Genomic DNA, 19721 nt, shown 5'->3' with positions numbered 1-19721 from the left:
TTCATACGTATAAAATAAATCAAGGCACTGTGGTTTTACAAAACATGAGGAACCATTAAATACACCAGTCTGAATCTATAACCTGCTGAAACAACACATTCTCACTTCCCAAGGCGCCAAAATCTGAAGCATGCTCAAACGCCCCCAGCGTCCGCACGAAGACGCGAAGGGTGCCCCCATGCGTCACCACATCGACGAAACGGGAACTCCGCCGCCCCCATGCCAAACCCCCAGCGTCGGACACAGACGAAAGGGAATCCCGGAAGGTGATGCCGTCACGCCACGCGACGATCGGCAGGATCATGCCGCCTCTGGACGGCAACCACTCAACTTCTTTCCAACTTCTAAACCATTGTCGCTTGAGGTTAGGGTTAGAGTTGGGTTTGGGTTAGGATGTAATTTTATGTAACAGAAAGTCGTTCTAACCCCAACCCCAAGCGACAATGGTAAAAAACTTGGAACAAAAACTGAGTAGTTACCGTCCAGAAGCGGCACGATCCCGCCGATCGTCGCACAACGCGACGGCATCACCCTCCGGGATTCCCCCTCGTCTACATCCAACACCGAGGGATTAGCATGAAAGCAACGGAGTTCCCAATCCGTCGAAACAGCGACGCATAGGGGCACCCTTCGCGTCTTCATACTGACGCTGAAGGCGCCTGAACATGCCTCAGATTCCGACGCCCTGGGAAGTGAGAATGGGCTGGCTGAAAAGACATATGAGTGTTTTGGATGCCGTTTTCCAGCATGGAATGCTTGGTGTTCTTATTGATTTAACCAGCTATGCCAAAACAGGTGGTTAAATTATGGCTACCCTGCTGAAAAAAACTGCATACCAGCAAGACCAGCATATGTTGTGTTTTGGTGCTGGTTTGCTAGTAAACACCAGCTAAACCAGCATCAGCACCAGCTGTAGCACCAGCTAAACCAGCACCAAACCAGCATTAGCACCAACATCCCATGCTTGTCATATCAGCAAGACCAGCATATGTTGTGGTTTGGTGCTGGTATGCTGGTGACCACCAGCTAAACCAGCATAGACCAGCATAATTCCCATCCTGGTTTGATGCTGTTTTTTCAGCAGGGTAGGCTAGTCCGCTAGCTAGCCCACCACCGGAATATCATTGACTACCATAAACGGTCCCGGTCCAGGCTGAAAATACATTAAGTTAGTGTCTTTAGCAGGGAACTAACAGAGTTTAATTTCTTAAGACCATTTTTTTGTAACACTGTACCATTGTTTCCATTCCCATTCAGTTCTGGTAGATGTTATGGACAGGAGTGTCTCACAGGTGTCCTGTGTCACGCCTTTATATGACAACCGCCCTGAGGAGACGGAAACACATCATCAGATCTCGTGGAATGGGAGGCTTGATTTCGTTCCCATCAAGGCGAAGGTAGCGCAGACGAGGGCCGTTGTCATTGTAGTAGTCTTCGAGTGCACCAGGTGGACAAACGTCAGAGCCATTCACACCTATCAAAATTATCGATATTATAATACAGCCATGAAACTTCATTTAGGGTGACCATTCTTCCCGGACGTGTCCTGGCTAGGATTTCGGGTGCATCTTCCAGAAGTCGTATTTGTTGACCGCATACGTCTTAGAGGATTATTTTTATTATTATTACAGAAAAGCAACCATTACATTTTAAGGTAAGAATGAAACTACGATTGTATGTCTTATGTTTTTAACTGAATGGCATATGTGGTCAACAAATATGACTTCCGGAAGACACACCGAAATTCTGGCCAGGACGCGTCCGGGAAGAATGGCACGTATGGTCACCCTACTTCATTTGCCACATCAATGATTCAAATTTGAGGTGTAGACTTACTTTTGATCCTGTTGTGATCCAGATGCAGGTGCTCCAAGCCAGAGGAGATGACAGGCATCTCAGTGAGCTGGTTGTAGGAGAGCTGTAGATCCAATATGCTAGAAAGGTTAAAGACATTTTTTGGGATGCCTCCATTAGCCAGCTTATTACGGTTAAGCCTGAGAGATGACACCTTTGGAAGACCCTTGAAGTACTCAGCGGGAATCTTTTCAATGTTATTGCTATCCAGGAAGATCTGGCTGGTTGTTGGTGGTAGGCCGAGGGGCATGCTGTTTAACTGATTCTTCGCTAAATTAATCTGGATCAAGTTGCTAAGACCTTTCAGGTTGACCTCAGTCACCGCGTCATCCTGCAGCTTGTTGCTTTGCAGATCCAGCAAGGTGAGACGGTCCATCCCCGAGAAGACTCCGGGTGGGATCTTTGAGATTTTGTTCCGGGAAAGCCGTAGCTGTTCGAGGCTGCCGGGCAGAGGAGATGGAATGGTACTCAACAAATTGTCCTCCATGTAGAGGTGTACAAGGTTGGGTAAATTCTTGAGAGCGTCAGCCTCCACGGTTGTGATTTTGTTGCGGTTGAGGTTGATCCACCTCAACTGTGTGGCGTTGCGCAGAGCCTCGGATGAGAGCCCTTCGATCAGGTTGTTCTGGAGGTACAGATACCAGGTGTAGGGAGGGATGGTGGGGATGTATTTCAGGCTCTTGTTTTCACAGTAAACAGCATTAGGGATGTTTGGGGAGCAGCGGCACTCTTTTGGACATTCTTGGAGCTGGGCCAACAGATGCTCGTAGGGCATTTCCTGAGCGCTAACTTGGCCGACTAAAAGTAGGGCCAGACTTGCAACAATCGGCCACTTCATGATTAGGTTTATCCTACAAAATATTAAAGACAGAGGGGAGGATACAAATTAAATTCTCATTGATATCCATAAAGACACAAAAAGGATAAGGGTAAATTAATGTAGACTGGAACAATTTTTGATTTCAAGATTATTTGATTTGGTCATTTAAAGTGTTACTCAGAATAGTGACACATCTTGTCTCATTGAGAAACATTGTTCCATCCAGGAACATCCTTTGATTAAATTTGTCCCCTGTGTTCAATGAGTAGTAATCTTTCTAAACGTAAGATACCATGCTAGGTCAACTTTAATTGCCTTAAAGGGACACTCCACTTTTTTTTGAAAATATGCACATTTTCCATCTCCTCTAGAGTTTTGGAATCCATTCAGCCGATCTCCGGGTCTGGTGGTACCAATTTTAGCATAGCTTAGCATAATCCATTGAATCTGATTAGACCATTAGCATCACGCTAAAAAATAACCAAAAAGTGTTTCGATATTTTTCCTATTGAAACCTTGACTCTTCTGTAGTTACATGATGTAGCTACTAAGACTGACAGAAAATGTAATGATATTACACAGTGCTATTGAAAGTTACCAATCGGACTACTTTCAGGTGCTGCGAAATATCATTGCGCCTCCTGCAGCCATGTTACGACAGCAAAGTCCTTGATTATTACGCCAGAATGAGAGTATAGTTCCTAGACATATCGGCCTGGAAAATCGCAACTTTTAATTTTTCGTCTGTTATATAAACGATGTAACTACAGAAGAGTCAAGTTTTAAATAGAAAAAATATTAAAACTCTTTGGTTATTTTTTAGCGCAATGCTAATGGTCTAATCAGATTCAATGGATTGTGCTAAGCTATATGCTTAAAGTGGTAGCGCCACTTTGTGAGTATAATGCTCACAGATAAGTCGTTTGTAAATAATACCATAATATTCCCACATTTTTTTACGTTTTTAATTTCATTGTGACTTTAAACGCACCTCTACGCAGTCCTATCCATCATCTGTGTAGTCACCCACTAAGTAATTCCAGCTACAGCTCATTAACATTAGCTATTTGCTTAAAACATTCCTTGGTGACATTCACATATTTCTCTTCCCTTGAATTTGTCGTGTAAGCAAAAAGCACGCACAAAATAGTGTGTAAGCAGCACATTTTCATCAATTTGTAGCAATGCTTTCTTTCTCATCTGGTAAAAGTTAAAATTTTTGATCATGATCTCCAAGTTGCTGTCTGGAAAAAGTCTTTCACTGAACCAAAGAAGATCGAGCCCTGGATATTGAATCAGGTCAGGTGGAAACAGCTTCACCTGTGAAGATCTATCAAAGTAAGACTTTTAAATCATGATCTCCATGAACTAACATCTTTACCTCACATGCCCTAAATGTTCCTCAAATCATTGTTGAAGAGCAATACATTAAAGTTCATGCAGACATTAGCAATAACTCTCAGAATATGAAGTCTTTCTATTAGTGTAGAAGTAGTAGACACTATCTTTGCCAAGAGTTTCTAATGCACATGATCACTGCACAAATGCTACTATTTAAGACTTACCGTTGTATTCTTGTCCCTCAAAAATGCACTAATATGTCTCAATCGAGAGTTGGTATGAGTATGGATGTCTCAACTCTGAGCTACTTTGCCATAGCCGCCTCTATTTGTACTGTCCATGGCATTTCTTGATCCCTTCGCAGACAGACACACTGGACACACTCCAATCATAGCTTTTTGAGATCAAGAGTCTTAATCTAGTGGGCATGGACAGTACTTGAACCTGCACGTTGGCCAGAAGTCATCACAGGCCTTGGCCCATTTATAATGAGGTTAATACAAGCCTATACCTTTGAATCTCCTTCATCATCTTCCTCATCCCTCCTTCCATCAACACCTATGTCCTATTGTGTCTTTTGTGTAAACTCAGACGTGAGTCTGTGGAAGATGCCGGTTTAGCCTAGTTTAGCCAAAGGATAGCTTTGGTCACATTCATCCATTTATCCTTCCATAATCGTTTGACTGATCAACTTACAGAAGAAATTTCCACTAAAATGAATGTGTCTCCATTTAAAAGCAGAGATGAAGTTGGCACAGGTACCCACACATGGTGTCATCGTTTGAATGCCAAAAGTTGATCTTATTACTTGTTCTCAATTCCACTGACGACAACACCACTTTGTGGTCTCACCTGTAATTGGCTTCTCAAGTCCTAATCTAAGATCAGCAATCGATTACCTAACATCTCGTGTCAGGTAAGGAGCAACGCTATAGCCAGTGGCTTAAAGGGCAAATTTTAAAGCTTATTATTCACAGGAAGGCTTAAGGCCTTTAACCACTGAAGACGTCTGACCCAAGGTCTACAAAAGCGTGGCTAAGAACGTTGGGCTGTGAAATTCAGGCCATTATGGGGGTCATTTGCAGGGAAGCAATTAATATCTAGCCGCAGTGTTTCTTTTGTGTCTAAGCAAAAAAAAAAAAAAAACTGACGATTCTAATACATGCAGCCAAGTTATTAAATCTCAATATTCATCAAATACACAATATCGATAGTGAAACCTGTAATAAAGACAAATAAAATTTATGTAAAATGTCAATTGTTCCTTCTAGACAGTGTCAACATTAACTGGGAGCAAACTTAGAAAATACCCCAAAATATTTATACAGATTCTTCATGCTTCTATATATTGTATAAAAAAGGTGACTATTAAAGGAATATTCCATTTTCTTAAAAGAAAAATCTCGCAATGTTTTCCTCAAAAAACATAATTTCTTCTCGACTGAACAAAGAAAGACATCAACATTTTGGATGACATGGTGGTGAGTAAATTATCTGGATTTTTCTTTTAAGAAAATGGACTAATCCTTTAAGCAGTATAGATTCACAGTATGTGGAAAAGCTGGAACCAAACAGGGGACATTTGGACTTCATTTCAGCCACCAAAAGGAGCTAAATACACAAAATGTGCAAATATAAAACCATGTGAAATTAACATAATTGGCTGAAAGTCAAATCCCCAAACAGGAAATCATCTCTTTGAGAGCATGTGTTTCCCTTTTAGGCAAAGCAAAGGAAAGCAATGGCTGTTTTTTTTTTAAATTTCTTAAAGGAATAGTTCACACAAAAATTATTCTATCATCATGATTCTTACATGTTATTGGAAACCTATATAAACCTGTAAAAAAAAGTTTAGTTTACCGGGAAAGGTTCACGTGAGCACATGAAACTAAACTTTAAAAAAAAATTCTGCACATGTAGGTTTCGCGTGAGCACATAAAACTAAACTTTAGATTTTTTTTACTCCAATGTCACCTTAGGGGCTCGGTAGTTTCATAACAGCGTCATGAATATTTTTCTTGACCTCAACTACAGTGGTAAAAATATAATTTGTCATTAAAATGTCATTAAGTGTTAATACTCTGTCAAATATTTTTATGACTACACATGAATATTCTTCAGTTCATAATGTTTTTTTTAGTTTCCTCCATATGTTTAACATATAAAATCAATCATTCAATAATAATAATAATAATAATAATTAAAATTGATAAAATTATATTTCATTGCATTTGGAGACTGATTCACTTAAAATTAAATGAAAACAGTACAATAATGGGTTAAGCCATGCAGCGTTGGTTTATTACATTAAATTACTTAATTAAATGTTTTGTTAGGTTTTTCTTCTATGTCAGAAAGTTTCAAAATCCTCTGTGTGAGGAAGAACAAGTTCTGTTAATTGGGCAACATACATAAAATTAAGTATAATCTTTTGACGTGTCTGTTGCACTTTGTTAAGTTATTTAAAATGATTTGACATAACACTTAATGACATTTAATGACAGTTTAATGTAATGTTGACCCATTAAGTTAGATAGTTTCTGAATTTTTATCATTATTCTGCTATGTCATGTTTATTACAGATTTATGACAAGTTATGATGTATTGATTCAAACAATGTCATCTTTGCATTAAAAATTACATAATTGAACAAATGACATTTAATGACTGTTTTCATAAAATCTCCTTCATGTTCATGAAACGTGTCATTTCATGATTATAAAGGTGTCATGTCAGTCTTATGAACACCCCTTCAAGTAAAGTGTTAACATTGTGGTAACCAAACCAATCAGAAGCCCCATTGACTTTCATGGTAGGCTATTAGTTTTAGAAGTCAATGGGGCTTCTGATCAGTTTGGTAACAAACATTGCTCAAAATATCTTCCTTTGTGTTTATCAGAACAAATACATTTATACAGGTTTGTAATAACATGAGAGTGAGTAAACAATGACAAAATTTTCATTTTTGGGTGAACTATCCCTTTAAAGGAATATTCCATTTTCTTAAAAGAAAAATCCAGATAATTTACTCACCACCATGTCATCCAAAATGTTGATGTCTTTAATTGCAGGATTTTTCTCATTTTAATGGACTTTAATAGAGCCCAACATTTAATACTTAACTCAACACTTAACAGTTTTTTTCAACGGAGTTTCAAAAGACTATAAACAATCCCAAACGAGGCATAAGGGTCTTATCTAGCAAAACGATTGTCATTTTTGACAAGAAAAATAAAAAATATCCACTTTTAAACCACAACTTCTCGTCTAGATCGGTCCAGCGCGACCTAACGTAAATGCGTAGTGATGTAGGGAGGTTACGTGTTACATATATAAAACGCAAATTTGCGGACCATTGTAAACAATAAACTGACACAAAGACATTAATTAGTATCAGTTGACATACAACAACGTCGGAACGGTTCTCTTTCAACACACTTGTAAACACTGGGGCGGAGTTTCGCGTTCGTCCTCTGTGACCTCTTGACGTCATGATGTATTGCGTCGGGTCACGCTGGCGCATCACGACCGAATCTAGACCAGAAGTTTGGTTTAAAACAAATATTTTTTATTTTTCTTGTCAAAAAAAAAAGATAAGTCCCTTAACTCAACACTTAACAGTTTTTTTCAAAGGAGTTTCAAAGGACTATAAACGATCCCAAACGAGGCATAAGGGTCTTATCTAGCAAAACGATTGTCATTTTTGACAATAAAAGTAACAAATATACACTTCTAAAGCACAACTTCTCGTCATGTAGATCCGGTCGTGATGCGCCAGGTGACCCCACGCAATACGTCATGACGTCAAGAGGTCACAAGACGAATGCGAAACTCCGCCCCAGTGTTTACAAGTGTGTTGAAAGAGTACCGTTCCTACGTTGTTGTATGTCAACTGATACTAATTAATGTCTTTGTGTCAGTTTATTGTTTAAAATGGTCCGCAAATGTGCGTTTTATATATGTAACACGTGACCTCCCTACGTCACTACGCATTTATGTTAGGTCGCGCTGGACCTGACCTAAGACGAGGAGTTGTGGTTTAGAAGTGCATATTTTTTGTTTTTCCTGTCAAAAATGACAGTCGTTTCGCTGGATGGGACCCTTGTGCCTCATTTGGGATTGTTTATAGTCCTTTGAAACTCCGTTGAAAAAAACTGTTAAGTGTTGAGTTAAGTATTAATTGTTGGTGTCTATTAAAGTCCATTAAAATGAGAAAAATCCTGGAATTTTTTTCTCAAAAACATCATTTCTTCTGGACTGAACAAAGAAAGACATCAACATTTTGGATGACATGGTGGTGAGTAAATTATCTGGATTTTTCTTTTAAGAAAATTGAATATTCCTTTAAGAACTTGATTTAAACAAGTTGATTTAATCAAACATGCAAAAAGTAAAAAAAATGAAAAGAGCACTGTGATTGCACCATGTTAAGGGAGTTGTATCAAATGGTAATACTGTGGTACCTTGATGTATAGGATGTTACTGAATTATAACCATATTTACAATGACATTTTCAAGGAACTTCAAAGTAATGATAGAAATGTCTTCTTTGGCAAATGTCTAAAAGCATTGTATTACCATAGTATTTTTGGTACTCTTATCAGATCCCTAAGAGTGTTAACTTCTTCATAAGATCACATTCAAGTTCAAGATTATTTGTGACCCTGGACCACAAAACTAGTCATAAGTAGCACAGGTATATTTGTAGCAATAGCCAACAATACATTGCATGGGTCAAAATTATTGTTTAATTTTTTTTTTGGCCCCCGTAGATTTCAGCTTTTTTATTAACTTTTTAAAAACCACTAATGACTGGTTTTGTGGTCCAGGGTCACATTTAGATACCACTTATTACAATAGAAAGATCCTAAAACAGTTTTTTTGCACAGGAAGAATTTACAGAGATAAGGACCAAAACAAATCTTTCAATAATTAACCCCATAACCCATCTCCCCATTTCCTTATTCCATCCCAAAAGTTAGAAAGCAACAAAAAAGCAAAAACATTACCTGCTTATCTCAGTCATAAAGTTGATTATGGCCGGTGCAGGTGGAGCGTCTGCTTCTGGTTTTGGCTTGTATTCAGTCTCTTGGTCTGCCTGTTCTGCTCGCCAGTTTGAGTCCAGTTTGTCGGTTTTCTGTCTCCAGTCTGGCCCAGACATGCATCACATATTATTATTACTATTGTGAGTAATGTACAATCCCTAAGGCCAAATCTTTGACATCGGCCAAGCTTGAATAAGGGGGTGGGCAAATGTTTGAAAGATGCACATGGAGCTTATTCTGCACGCGTGCATTGGTTACATATTGCTAGCACAGCATTATTTCCTTGAGATTGTGCATTAAGAGATCTGTAGGAGGTTGCAACCATGACACCATCTACACAGTTTCACATGACATGTGGCTTCGAGTCATTTAACCCCTTCTTAGGCAGATAGACCGGTGGTATATCTTATCCCTCTTATCCCTCAACAGCTCATCAATTTGAGACACCTTGTTAAACTAGGTCATCCTGGGGCGATTTTGTCATTTTACACTGTTGGAGACCTGTCCTAACTCGTCAAAAGTGAAATGAGAGGTGGGATTAAGCTGGAATGCAGAAAATTGCTGGAAGATACCATGGTGGTAGAAGGTTAATTCATTTAATTGTTTCAAATCTAAGTAGTTCTCGTAGCTTCACAATAAAAGGAATGACATTCGACATGTGTTTCAACATCTGGATTGTGTTTGAAAGGATATAGGAGGTCTTTAATTTAAGTAGGACACTTTATTACTATGCATCTTTTTCCCATTGAATGGATCTATTGTCTACGATAAAAAAGAGAGGATAGATCATTTCTGTTTGTATGCACTGAGGACCACCAAAAACACCAACAAAGTTGACCATTCTCTCTTGCATGAAGCACACACAAGCTCTGTAAGATCACCAGATGTTTGCGCAAGCCCAAAAGGGTAATAATAAATGTTACAATACTAAACGTCGTGACAAAACAGGAGATATTTAAGCCTTTTGTCTTAAATGTTTTTGTTCCTTCACAAAGTCTCTCCAGTGTCTAATAAATGTTGCTGGCTGTGGTTTTCTATGAAGGCCATAGATGCACAGCTGACAGGCACATGGACCCAAAAAACAACACAGTAACACTACTAGCTCCGTTTCCATTACAGATTTACGCAAAACTTAAGAGTTATTTTCTAAATGTCAACAAAAGACTATTGAGAAATTACGGCGTTTCCATCATTCGATGATATGCGACTGAAAGTAAGTTTTTCCTCTCGCGATAAGTCATATCAAAGATCACGTCGACTGATGTTAGTAGGTTTACTAATATCACATCCACAGCAACGTATAGGGTTTCTTGGAGGTAATAGTAGGCTACATTTTTTTTAATCAACAGAGATGTAGGAGTGTTATCCAAACATTATTGCCAAGGAAAACCTCTTATACTTGGTAGCAGACACGTATGGAGGTGTTTCTGGGAGGTTTTAGTACATACCGCGTCATCTTCAAAAAATAATTAGTGACTTACTTGCAGTTTTGTGAAATACACCTTTTCCAACTTGCCTGCAAAACCATCTCATGCGAGCGTAAAAACTTTTTTGCGATAGATGGGAGTTTTTGCGAAATTGACATGTGTCCATTGGCCGTATTTTCAATTTGCATGGGTCAATTTGCGCAATTTAAAGGTTAATGGAAATGCAGCTAATGTAGACCATATTTGACCAGCGACAGCAAATGGTTAAATCTGCTTCATGTGTTCAAACTAGATTATGAATCATGGTGGCAAAAAGAATGGTGCTAAATAGTAATAAAAAAAAGTCTGCACTGCAGCAGTCCTTGCGAAAGAGCATGCAGACCAATCAGACGACGAAAGGGAGGAGTTCACATTGATGGGCAACTTCTCTTTCTATTTCTGGCGTGATGCTTGAGTCTGTCCCAAAATGGCGTACTTCATGTGGACTTTCGGTCTCATGGCCTTAAATTGCGCGTGCTCGCTTAGTCTACAAGTCCGTAGGGTGTCCCATCTGTAATTTTTACGCACTGAAGTGTGCTCATCAGGGCCACCTTTGCACCCTTGATACTGTCTCTGGCGAAACCCCGCACTGCAGCAGGCTTCACGCACTTTACCAACCAAGAAGTCTTTGTGAAAGAGGAATCAGACCAATCAGAAGACGGAAAGGAGCAGTTCACACCGATGGGCAACTACTCTTCCTATTTCCGGCGTGATGCTCGAGTCCCAAAATACGACTCGTGTCAAGGGTCCCTAAGGTCTGCACTACATGATGTCATGAGAGTGTGGACTCTGAAGAGGTCCACAAGTCCAGAGTGTGCCATTTGGGACAGGCCCGTGGTCTGCACTACATGCATATTTCCAAAGTGTGGACTCTGAAGTCCATAAGAGTGCGCCATTTGAAACAGGGGCGAGATGGCTTAAGCATATATTTATATTCCTGTTCTTCAAACCTTTTTTAGGTATTTTCATGATAATACATTCAATTTATTTATTATAATAAAGAATATGAATAATGATTTTTTGACAAGTGTTGCTTTTTCAAATGCATGTTATAAACAACTCAAACTAACAGTGAATTCAGATTGATAAGGACTTACCGATCAAAAGCCGTAGTACATGAAATAGCTGTCAATAATATCAGCTGTGCGATTCAGAAAATTTATCGGTCAGGTATTATTAGTGTGTATTGGCATTTATCATCGCATTCCTAATGGAACTTAGTAGTGCCCCAAAACTGCATGATCACAAACATTCCTCAAAATACCTTATTGTGTAGCAGAACAAAAAAAAAGTAGGTTTGGAAAAACTTGAGGGAGAATAAGGGTGCTTTCACACCTGCCTTATTTAGTTCGGTTGAAATGTAGCAGAGTTTGATAGCTCAATTGTTACGATTCGTTTGGGCAGGTGAGAATGCAGCAATTGAACTCTGGTGTGCAGCAAAAGTGGACCAAACAAGCGGACTGAGACCTCCTTGAAGAGGTGGTCTCGATGCCCTTTCAAACAAACTCTGAGTGGTTCGTTTGTGGTGATAACTGGATCTGAGATCAGACCTAACTGCAAAAAGTACTGCAAATTTTTGGACTAAACCTACTGCAGTAGTCAGCTGCACTGTGCATTATGGGATGAGGAAAAGTTTGTTGATAGTTTCTATTAGTAATATTAGCACAATGGCAGGTCACGGACATACCTGGAGTTGCGAAGAGGTGCGGAGCATCAGAATAATTTGATGGGTTTGCCGTTTGCAGTGCATTTAAATGTTGTTTTCAAGCCGCATCTGGAAATGAATAGTTTGCCTAGATTGCTGTATACAAACTATATAGTATATAACAACCACGAACATAATTACAGCGCGCAGTCTTCTCTCCATGGTGTCTGCTGTATTTTCCTCCTTAATGTGTACTTCCGGGGTTCCGTTGGAATTTCTCGCACGATGATGCTGACCAATCGTGAAGCAGTTTAGGAAATACTTTTAAAGACATGTGGCTAATGAGTAGGGATGCACCGAATCCAGGATTCGGATTTGGAATCGGCCGAATACTGGGCTTTTTGACGGGCCGACTTCACGCGGCCGTTGATTACACACATCGGGTGCTGACGTGGAGATGAGCTTTTTCTTTCGGTGAGCCTTAGGGGCTGGAGACACCAAAACTTTTAAACCCGGCTGAAAACGCCTTGAGGATGCCGAATGCCAGCTGTTTTTCAGCCGAGCGCTTTGGTAGCTGTGATGATTCAGCTGTGAGCCGGTTGGTTGCTGTGGTAATGTCCCGCCCCTCCTCCACTGTAATTGGACGGCCGTGTGAAAACTGACGTTTCACTCAAAGTTGAATATTTTTGAACTCTCGGCGCTCAGCGCGGAAAAACCCGAGCGCCGGTTTTTAGCGCTGAAAAAACCCGCTAGCTGCTTGCTTATTGGAAAAACGAGCGTGTCGCAATGCATCGCTTTCATTATGCATATAGGCTTATGGTAATTGTCAAAATAGTTTTTCCAACTTGTCATCCTGGCATTCTTTTTTTACAGTTAAAATTAAATAAAATGAAAAAATACACTGCTGTGGACGTTGTTTACTTCATTAATGTGTTTTACTGTGTTAATGGAATAAGGATGCGAGTAGGATTCGGTATTCGGTTTTGGACGAATCTTAAACAGCGGATTCGGTATTCGGCTGAACCCAAAAAAATCTGGATTCGGTGCATCCCTACTAATGAGTGATGTGGATCTTATCATATGACTGAATTTTGGTTCATTTCAATTGGTGCGGACCAGAACGATCAGTGTGGTGTAAAAAGGAACCAAAATTGCTAAAGGTCCTCTAAACAGGCTCATCTCTGAATGGAAAAACTGCCCAAACACGGACACACACAAACGCGCTGTTTTGAATCACTCTCCGTGTGTCTCATTAGTTCACTAGATCAGCGCTCTTGGATGTTACGTTAAACTTAATGGGATTAATGTCTTGTCACATCGTGTGGACGATTAACACTTGGAAAGAGGAATATAAACATTTTTTTTCTGGAGCAATATCTCTTCTCAGAACGCGAAAACACCGTGGAACTGCAGGTAAGCACCGCAGCTTTTAAATGTGGACATTGATCATTTATTTAATCGCAACATGACTATTAAAACATGTTATGAGATGTCGCCACTGGTATATTTATAAGCAGCATGCAAAAACATCTCTCTGACACTTATAAAAAAACGTTTTATATAGTACTGACAAGAACAAAGTCTAATAATAACCGAGTGCTCGTATCACATTAAGATTAAATGGTAAACCAATAGTAACATTAAATAAGTATAGTTTTATTAACTTTTACCTCGCGCCAAAACAATAACAACACAAAAGACACTAAATATGAATAAGAAAACAAGTAATAGTTTTATCATGACACCAAATACTGCTGATTTGATCTCATTTTGACCATCAAAAACAAACAAAGGCCAACATGAGAGCCAGGGAATCCCTGTCAGAGATGTAGCCCAGAGAGGGCGGTGGTCAGCGGGGCAAGTGAACACTGACGTCCGCTCATGCATTGGTTCTCATACGTACTAAATCTCACTAAGCAAACGTTCAAACAGGCGATATCTTTACTAATCGACTGTAGATTTAAATATAATACATATATATTCTCGACTGAACTAAAACTACACCTTGTGACCAAGAAACGTTTAAATAAAGAAACGCCTATCCGTCCATTGAGTTATTATGAGATTCAAAGCAGCCGAAAGTGTTATCTGTCATTCTTGCCGCCTTCAAATCTGTGGCGGAAGAAGTAGTTCTCAAACAAAGTGGCTTTTAAAATAACTCTGTTGTTGTTTTCTAGTTTTCGTTTTTCAAACGTGTGCCGTCGAACTGTTGTATAAAAGCAATATCGCTCTCGGAGTCGTGTGATATAGCTCTATATCATCACGGCTGTGATTAGGCCAGAGGCACGAGGCCGTAGGCTATATCACACTCCTACTCGAGCGATATTGCTTAAATATATAAAATTAAATATATATATATATATATATATATATATATATATATATATATATATATATATACAGTATATATATAGTTAGAAATGTATTTGCTTGCCCTTGAAATATGTTTGAACTAAATATGTTTCAAAAATTCAAAACTATATTCCATTGAGCTTTACTTTCTACAAAATGTATTTAGCATATATTTAAAATATATTTTTGGCCAGAGAAATGTTGTTGTTTTTTTGCCATATGGATATCCTTCATTCTCAGAAAAAAGGTGCAAGAAAATACAAAAGTTGGGTTGGTAACTTTTTCAAAAGTACACTTTGTATCTAATAAAGGTGCATATTGGTACATAGAACCTTTTAAAAGGTACTGTCCCAGTGACAATATTTTAGTGAAAATCTTTATCTTACTTAATAAAAACAATCTGACCCTATTATACAAAATAGACAACGTTCTTGTAGAGTTCTTTCCCGGTTGGCTCTGTGAAATCATTTTGTGGTGAACTTCAGGCTCTGATATAATGTGGAAAAGATATAAAAAAGCATTATAGCTGCTGATCCATCATCTGTTGCTTATGCACAGACAGAGCAACTCTCATACAAACCCACTGTGAATGTCTGTCAGATGGTCACCTCCACTCGTCTGGAATGCTGGGCTGTCTGCCTACAAGTAATTCACGGTTTTAAATAAAAACCTACAGTCAACACTTCATCTGGTGCGAGATCAGACTTGTGCAGACTTAAATGCAACTTTTAAAGTATTTGTCACAATGGTCTGGACTCTAACAGGTCCTATATATAGAAACAGATGGTCAAATTAAATCTAACTGTTTGACTATTTTATGATTCATTTGAGTCAGTCCTGAGCTAAGGTCGAGAGTGATTTGCCATTAACCCAAACAAGAACAGAACTCTTCCTAGCTTGCAGTCGCACAACATTTTCTATCTTTGAGCCTTGCTAAGAGACAAGATAGAAGTTGGATGGAGAACAAATTCATTTCAAAAGTTTCCTTCAATCCCACAGGCAGCAGAGAAGCCATATAGGCCTACAACAAGATGAAGACAATCATGATCAAATACAAAGTATCTTGTGTACACAGTTATTAGCAGCACATGCTCATGAAAGTTTTTAATCAGCACAGAGTCTAGATTAAAATTGAAGTGAATATATATATAAAGGATTATATGAACATATAAAGGGAAAGTGTAAGTCCAGCTCACTATAAAGAAATAACCAAAATGCTGTTTACATTGATAGACAGAAATCTATCTGTAACGTCAATAGTAGAACTTCAGCCTAAACGCTAGCATATAGCATTAAATAGCATATAGTGCTAACTCAGCAGAAGTCACAACTTTGTTTTTAGCATTTAAACAACATTGTACTTAATTTATTGTTGGGGTGTACATCTCAACTGTGTAATGTTGAGATTAGCCTGTTTTCCATTCACGAGGTTTACATAAGAAGGAGGAAACAATAGTGTTTAAGACGATATGTCATTACCATGTACAGAGCTCTTATTATTCATAGGTAAATACAGTTTTACATTCTACGGCACCTTAACATTTAATAAAGTCTACTATGGTTTTAGGTCCATCACTATCCCCCCACACATATGAGAAATTTGGTTTATTTTATCAAAGATGAACAAACTGGTTTGCACTAAACATAAAATCAAGGATCTTTTACATAACAGCATGTGCCAACGTTACTGTAATTCTGGTCTTCAGTGATTTGATTGCATTACAATAATGGTGTACATAAAAAAATCCAATAAAATTTTAAGCAATTTCAAGTTACAAACAGGTACGATGAACTGCATGCAAATAAAATATTGTATAGATGTCGGCAGTGTTGGCAGCTTCTACTGGTTTGCAATTTGGCACTGCAATTTCTCATAGTTAAATAAAGCACGTTGTTCGATGAAGAAAGTTTGAGCTAAGAAAAATTGTGCATTTCTTAACACAGATGAAAATATATAAAAAAGATTTTTCAGCCATTACTGACAGCATTATCAATAACATTGATTACAATAATAGGACATGTCGAGTGATTAAGGTGTTTAACATGCGGAATAATTAAAGTGAAATTATATGAAACTAAGTTTATTTACACCTGTGTTTCTCTTTAGATCGTAATATATGTGCTCAAAGCTTGAACAGGTAGTAAAGTTTCTTTTAAAAGACTACAGCCTCTTATACAGCATCATACAAAACTGTGATTTATTATGCGCTAGATTTTCAATATTCAGCAACTGCAGCCTATTTTGGAAACTAAACGTTGTCATCAATGTGCAAAAAACAGCATTTTTCTGCAAAGATGTGATTACCAGGGTCATGAATAAGTACATGTTGATGTCTAATATGAGCTTTCATTCGTTTGATGAGAGATGATGGTGACCCTATTCAAAAATGATCTCGGAGGCCATGCGTAGGCAGTTGGAGGTGTCGTCTGGCATCATGTGGTGCGTGACGTTGTTTCCATCCAAACGCAGGGTTTTCAGTCTGGAGTAGTTGACGGGGGAGCTGAACTTGCAGATGTTCATTAGGTCGAATTTTTGTATCTCGTTGACCTGCAGGTACAGGTGCTCGAGGGCTTCGTTGATTTCCGGGATGGTCTTAAGCTTGTTGAACGACAAATCCAGCTCGAGGAGAGAGGACACGTTAAACACGCCGGCAGGGATTCCAGAGTCCACCAATTTATTGTGGGAAACCCGCAGATACTGCAGGGCTGGTAGCTTAGCCAGGTAGCCGTTAGGGATGCTGTCGATTTCATTGTTATCGGCGTACAGCATCAACAGCGAAGGTGGGACTCCTGCCGGAAGTTTCTTCAGCTTGTTCTCACTGACGTCCAACAGAAGCAGCGATTTCAGACCTTTGAAGGCACCCGTGATGCTCTCCGTGGTCAGTTTGTTCCTGGATAGGTGGATGGTGGTCAGGTTCTCCAAACCAGACAAAGTGCCGGACGGAAATGAGGTGAGCTGGTTGTCTGTCATCCTCAACTCATCCAACGACTTGGACAGAGGGCTTGGGGGTTTGGTCAGCTTGTTGTGACTGAACAAGAGCTTTTCCAGTTTGGTCAGTTTATCGATGGTACCCGCCTGGATTTTGTCACTGGTGATGTTGTTGTGATCGAGAACAAGCCAGCGAAGGTCGGTGGCATTATCAAACACGCCGGCTTTGATCTCCTCGATATTGTTGTTCTGTAGGTAGAGATAACTGATTCCACTTGGCACGATGGGGATGAACTTCAGTTTGCGTTCGTTGCAGTACATGGCTGAGGGAAAGTTGATCGGGCAGTCACATTCTTGGGCACAACTGGCAGTGGATTGTACCTCGGGTGCCGAAGGGGCATAGTCGTAGTCGTAGTACTGGCCCAAACTTTGACATACCAGTCCAACAAATAGGTAACAGCTTAGAGCAAACATGGTAATGGAGTCAAATTAAACCTGGGAGAGAAGTGAAAAGGAGAGAAGAAATGAAGTGAGAATCAAATAACATACAAAACTTCTTACAGTCTGCCATAGACATAAATAAATCCCAGAGACATTCTTTTAATGGAAATCAATGACATCATCCTCAAAAATGCACATAGGCCCAGACAGCCCTTCCTCCCATAGCAAATTAGACCCACATTGCTTAGGTTCTGGTCCAAATTCATCTCACGTTACATAAATCTTACCTCAAACACATGCCTTCCTTTGTTTTGTGTGCTATGCTGAAGATTTGCAAATGGACTAGTACTTATATTAATTCATATTTCACGAAGATTAGAAAGAAAGGCGACTTTCATGAGCAATAAAATGCAGCAGGTGTCGTGCGTAGACTTCACAGTATAGGAAAATATATCGCTAAACTTAATTTAGCAATGCATATTGCGGTTTGCATGCCACAAAATAATTTTTGCATGCACAAAACTCTCACAATTCCATTGTAGTCAAAAATGCAATTGAATTATTTATAACAACGTAATGGCTCACGTAAAATAATTTTTGACCAGCTAACCATCTCCAACATTCCCAAACCGAATATCAACAATTATATCAAACTTTCTTCTTCCTTAAGTCATTCCCGAAATTCTGCAATCCAGATTTCTGATAACGTTATCCAGACAGAGCTAAAACAAGCATGCATTAATCATTACCGAAACTTCAAACTGCAGATGCTAAATATCCCTTACCTTTCTGCTCCCCTCTCCGTGTTTGACTTCAGGTAGAGTTATGTGTGGCCCGAGGACTCTAGAGAGAAAGAGAAAGGGAGGGTAAGAGATGTGGAGCGAAGAGAGAGCGAGAGAGAGAGAGAGAAAGTGAGAGAGAGAGACAGCCAAATTTTAGTCGCCCACCACTGATAGAAAACAGCAGTCAGGCGGATTCTAGTATGTCTGTGGTATGGGAAGTTCACAACCGAGATATATGGATCCAGTGGAGCAGTTTGGGACATGTAGTTCCCAAAGCTTTAGCAAGTAGGGGTTTGCAAAATATACACCTGTATTGTTGCCACATATACACTTTTCCATCTAATCCTTATCCTTTCCAAACAAACCACCAATTGCACAAGACGCAAACAAACACTTCATACACCGTTCCGTCCTAGCCAATTCCAAACATTTGTAATAAAAATGAAAAAATCCCAACAAAACAAAGGATTTTATAACTATGTGGAAAATCTGAAAAAATTGGCTACCGGCGATGGCAGCTGCCTGCTATTAGACTACTGGCCTGTAAAAAAGAGGTGGAAAAATTGACCAAATAAGATTGAAGTTGGCCCAACCAGTCTTATATAACTCTGTTGTCCAAAGCATCTAAACGCACAGTGTGTCCAATTCCTAACAGCTGAGAGATTGTATATTATCGAATAGTGTGCCATCGTTTCATCTCAACCTTTATAAAAACCAGACGGCTGTCTGGCTGTGGTCATGGCCCACGAAGCTGGGCACGCGGCTCGAATGCATAATATTAGGCCGTAACTCATGAGAGATCCAGGGAAAGGGTGCTTATTGGTGATCAGTTTAGCTGTAATAACACATGATGACTGTCAGGAATGCAGCGCAGAAAAAAACAGATGAGAAAGTACGCGCCATGTGCATAAGTCTCAAATGGATTTACAGAAAATGGTATGATAAATTTGTAAAGTCTTAAAAAAGTGAAGTTACGACTTATAGTTGTACCACAAACATGATACTTAAGCCTGGATTTCACACTCATATTTTACCTTTCGATGACA

The 19721-nt window shown here is 39.2% G+C and overlaps 2 protein-coding genes across 4 annotated transcripts; both read right to left on the bottom strand.

The window, feature by feature from the left end:
• Positions 1–667: 667 nt before the first annotated feature.
• On the bottom strand, positions 668–9298 carry kera (keratocan). 2 transcript variants are annotated; one of them, XM_055191473.2, is made up of 3 exons: positions 9025–9298; positions 1837–2705; positions 668–1474 (listed from the first exon to the last, which is right to left on the bottom strand). In XM_055191473.2, exons 1-3 carry the CDS (start codon positions 9174–9176, stop codon positions 1311–1313), a joined length of 1185 nt encoding a protein of 394 aa, XP_055047448.2. In that variant the 5' UTR covers positions 9177–9298; the 3' UTR covers positions 668–1310. The 2 variants fall into 2 exon arrangements, with proteins under 2 accessions (XP_055047448.2, XP_055047449.2); XM_055191474.2 differs by lacking the exon at positions 9025–9298 and adding an exon at positions 4240–4385.
• A 6815-nt stretch (positions 9299–16113) lies between these two features.
• lum (lumican) lies at positions 16114–18893 on the bottom strand. 2 transcript variants are annotated; one of them, XM_073868341.1, is made up of 3 exons: positions 18841–18893; positions 18679–18736; positions 16114–17947 (listed from the first exon to the last, which is right to left on the bottom strand). In XM_073868341.1, the coding sequence occupies exon 3, from the start codon at positions 17924–17926 to the stop codon at positions 16901–16903; it is 1026 nt and encodes a 341-aa protein (XP_073724442.1). In that variant the 5' UTR covers positions 17927–17947; positions 18679–18736; positions 18841–18893; the 3' UTR covers positions 16114–16900. The 2 variants fall into 2 exon arrangements, with proteins under 2 accessions (XP_073724442.1, XP_055047055.2); XM_055191080.2 differs by lacking the exon at positions 18841–18893 and having other exon boundaries at positions 18679–18827.
• Positions 18894–19721: the final 828 nt, after the last annotated feature.

This window comes from Misgurnus anguillicaudatus, chromosome 1 (genome assembly GCF_027580225.2).
Source record: "Misgurnus anguillicaudatus chromosome 1, ASM2758022v2, whole genome shotgun sequence".
In the NCBI taxonomy this organism is placed as follows: domain Eukaryota; kingdom Metazoa; phylum Chordata; class Actinopteri; order Cypriniformes; family Cobitidae; genus Misgurnus; species Misgurnus anguillicaudatus.
This window is presented reverse-complemented; position numbering and strand designations above follow the sequence as displayed.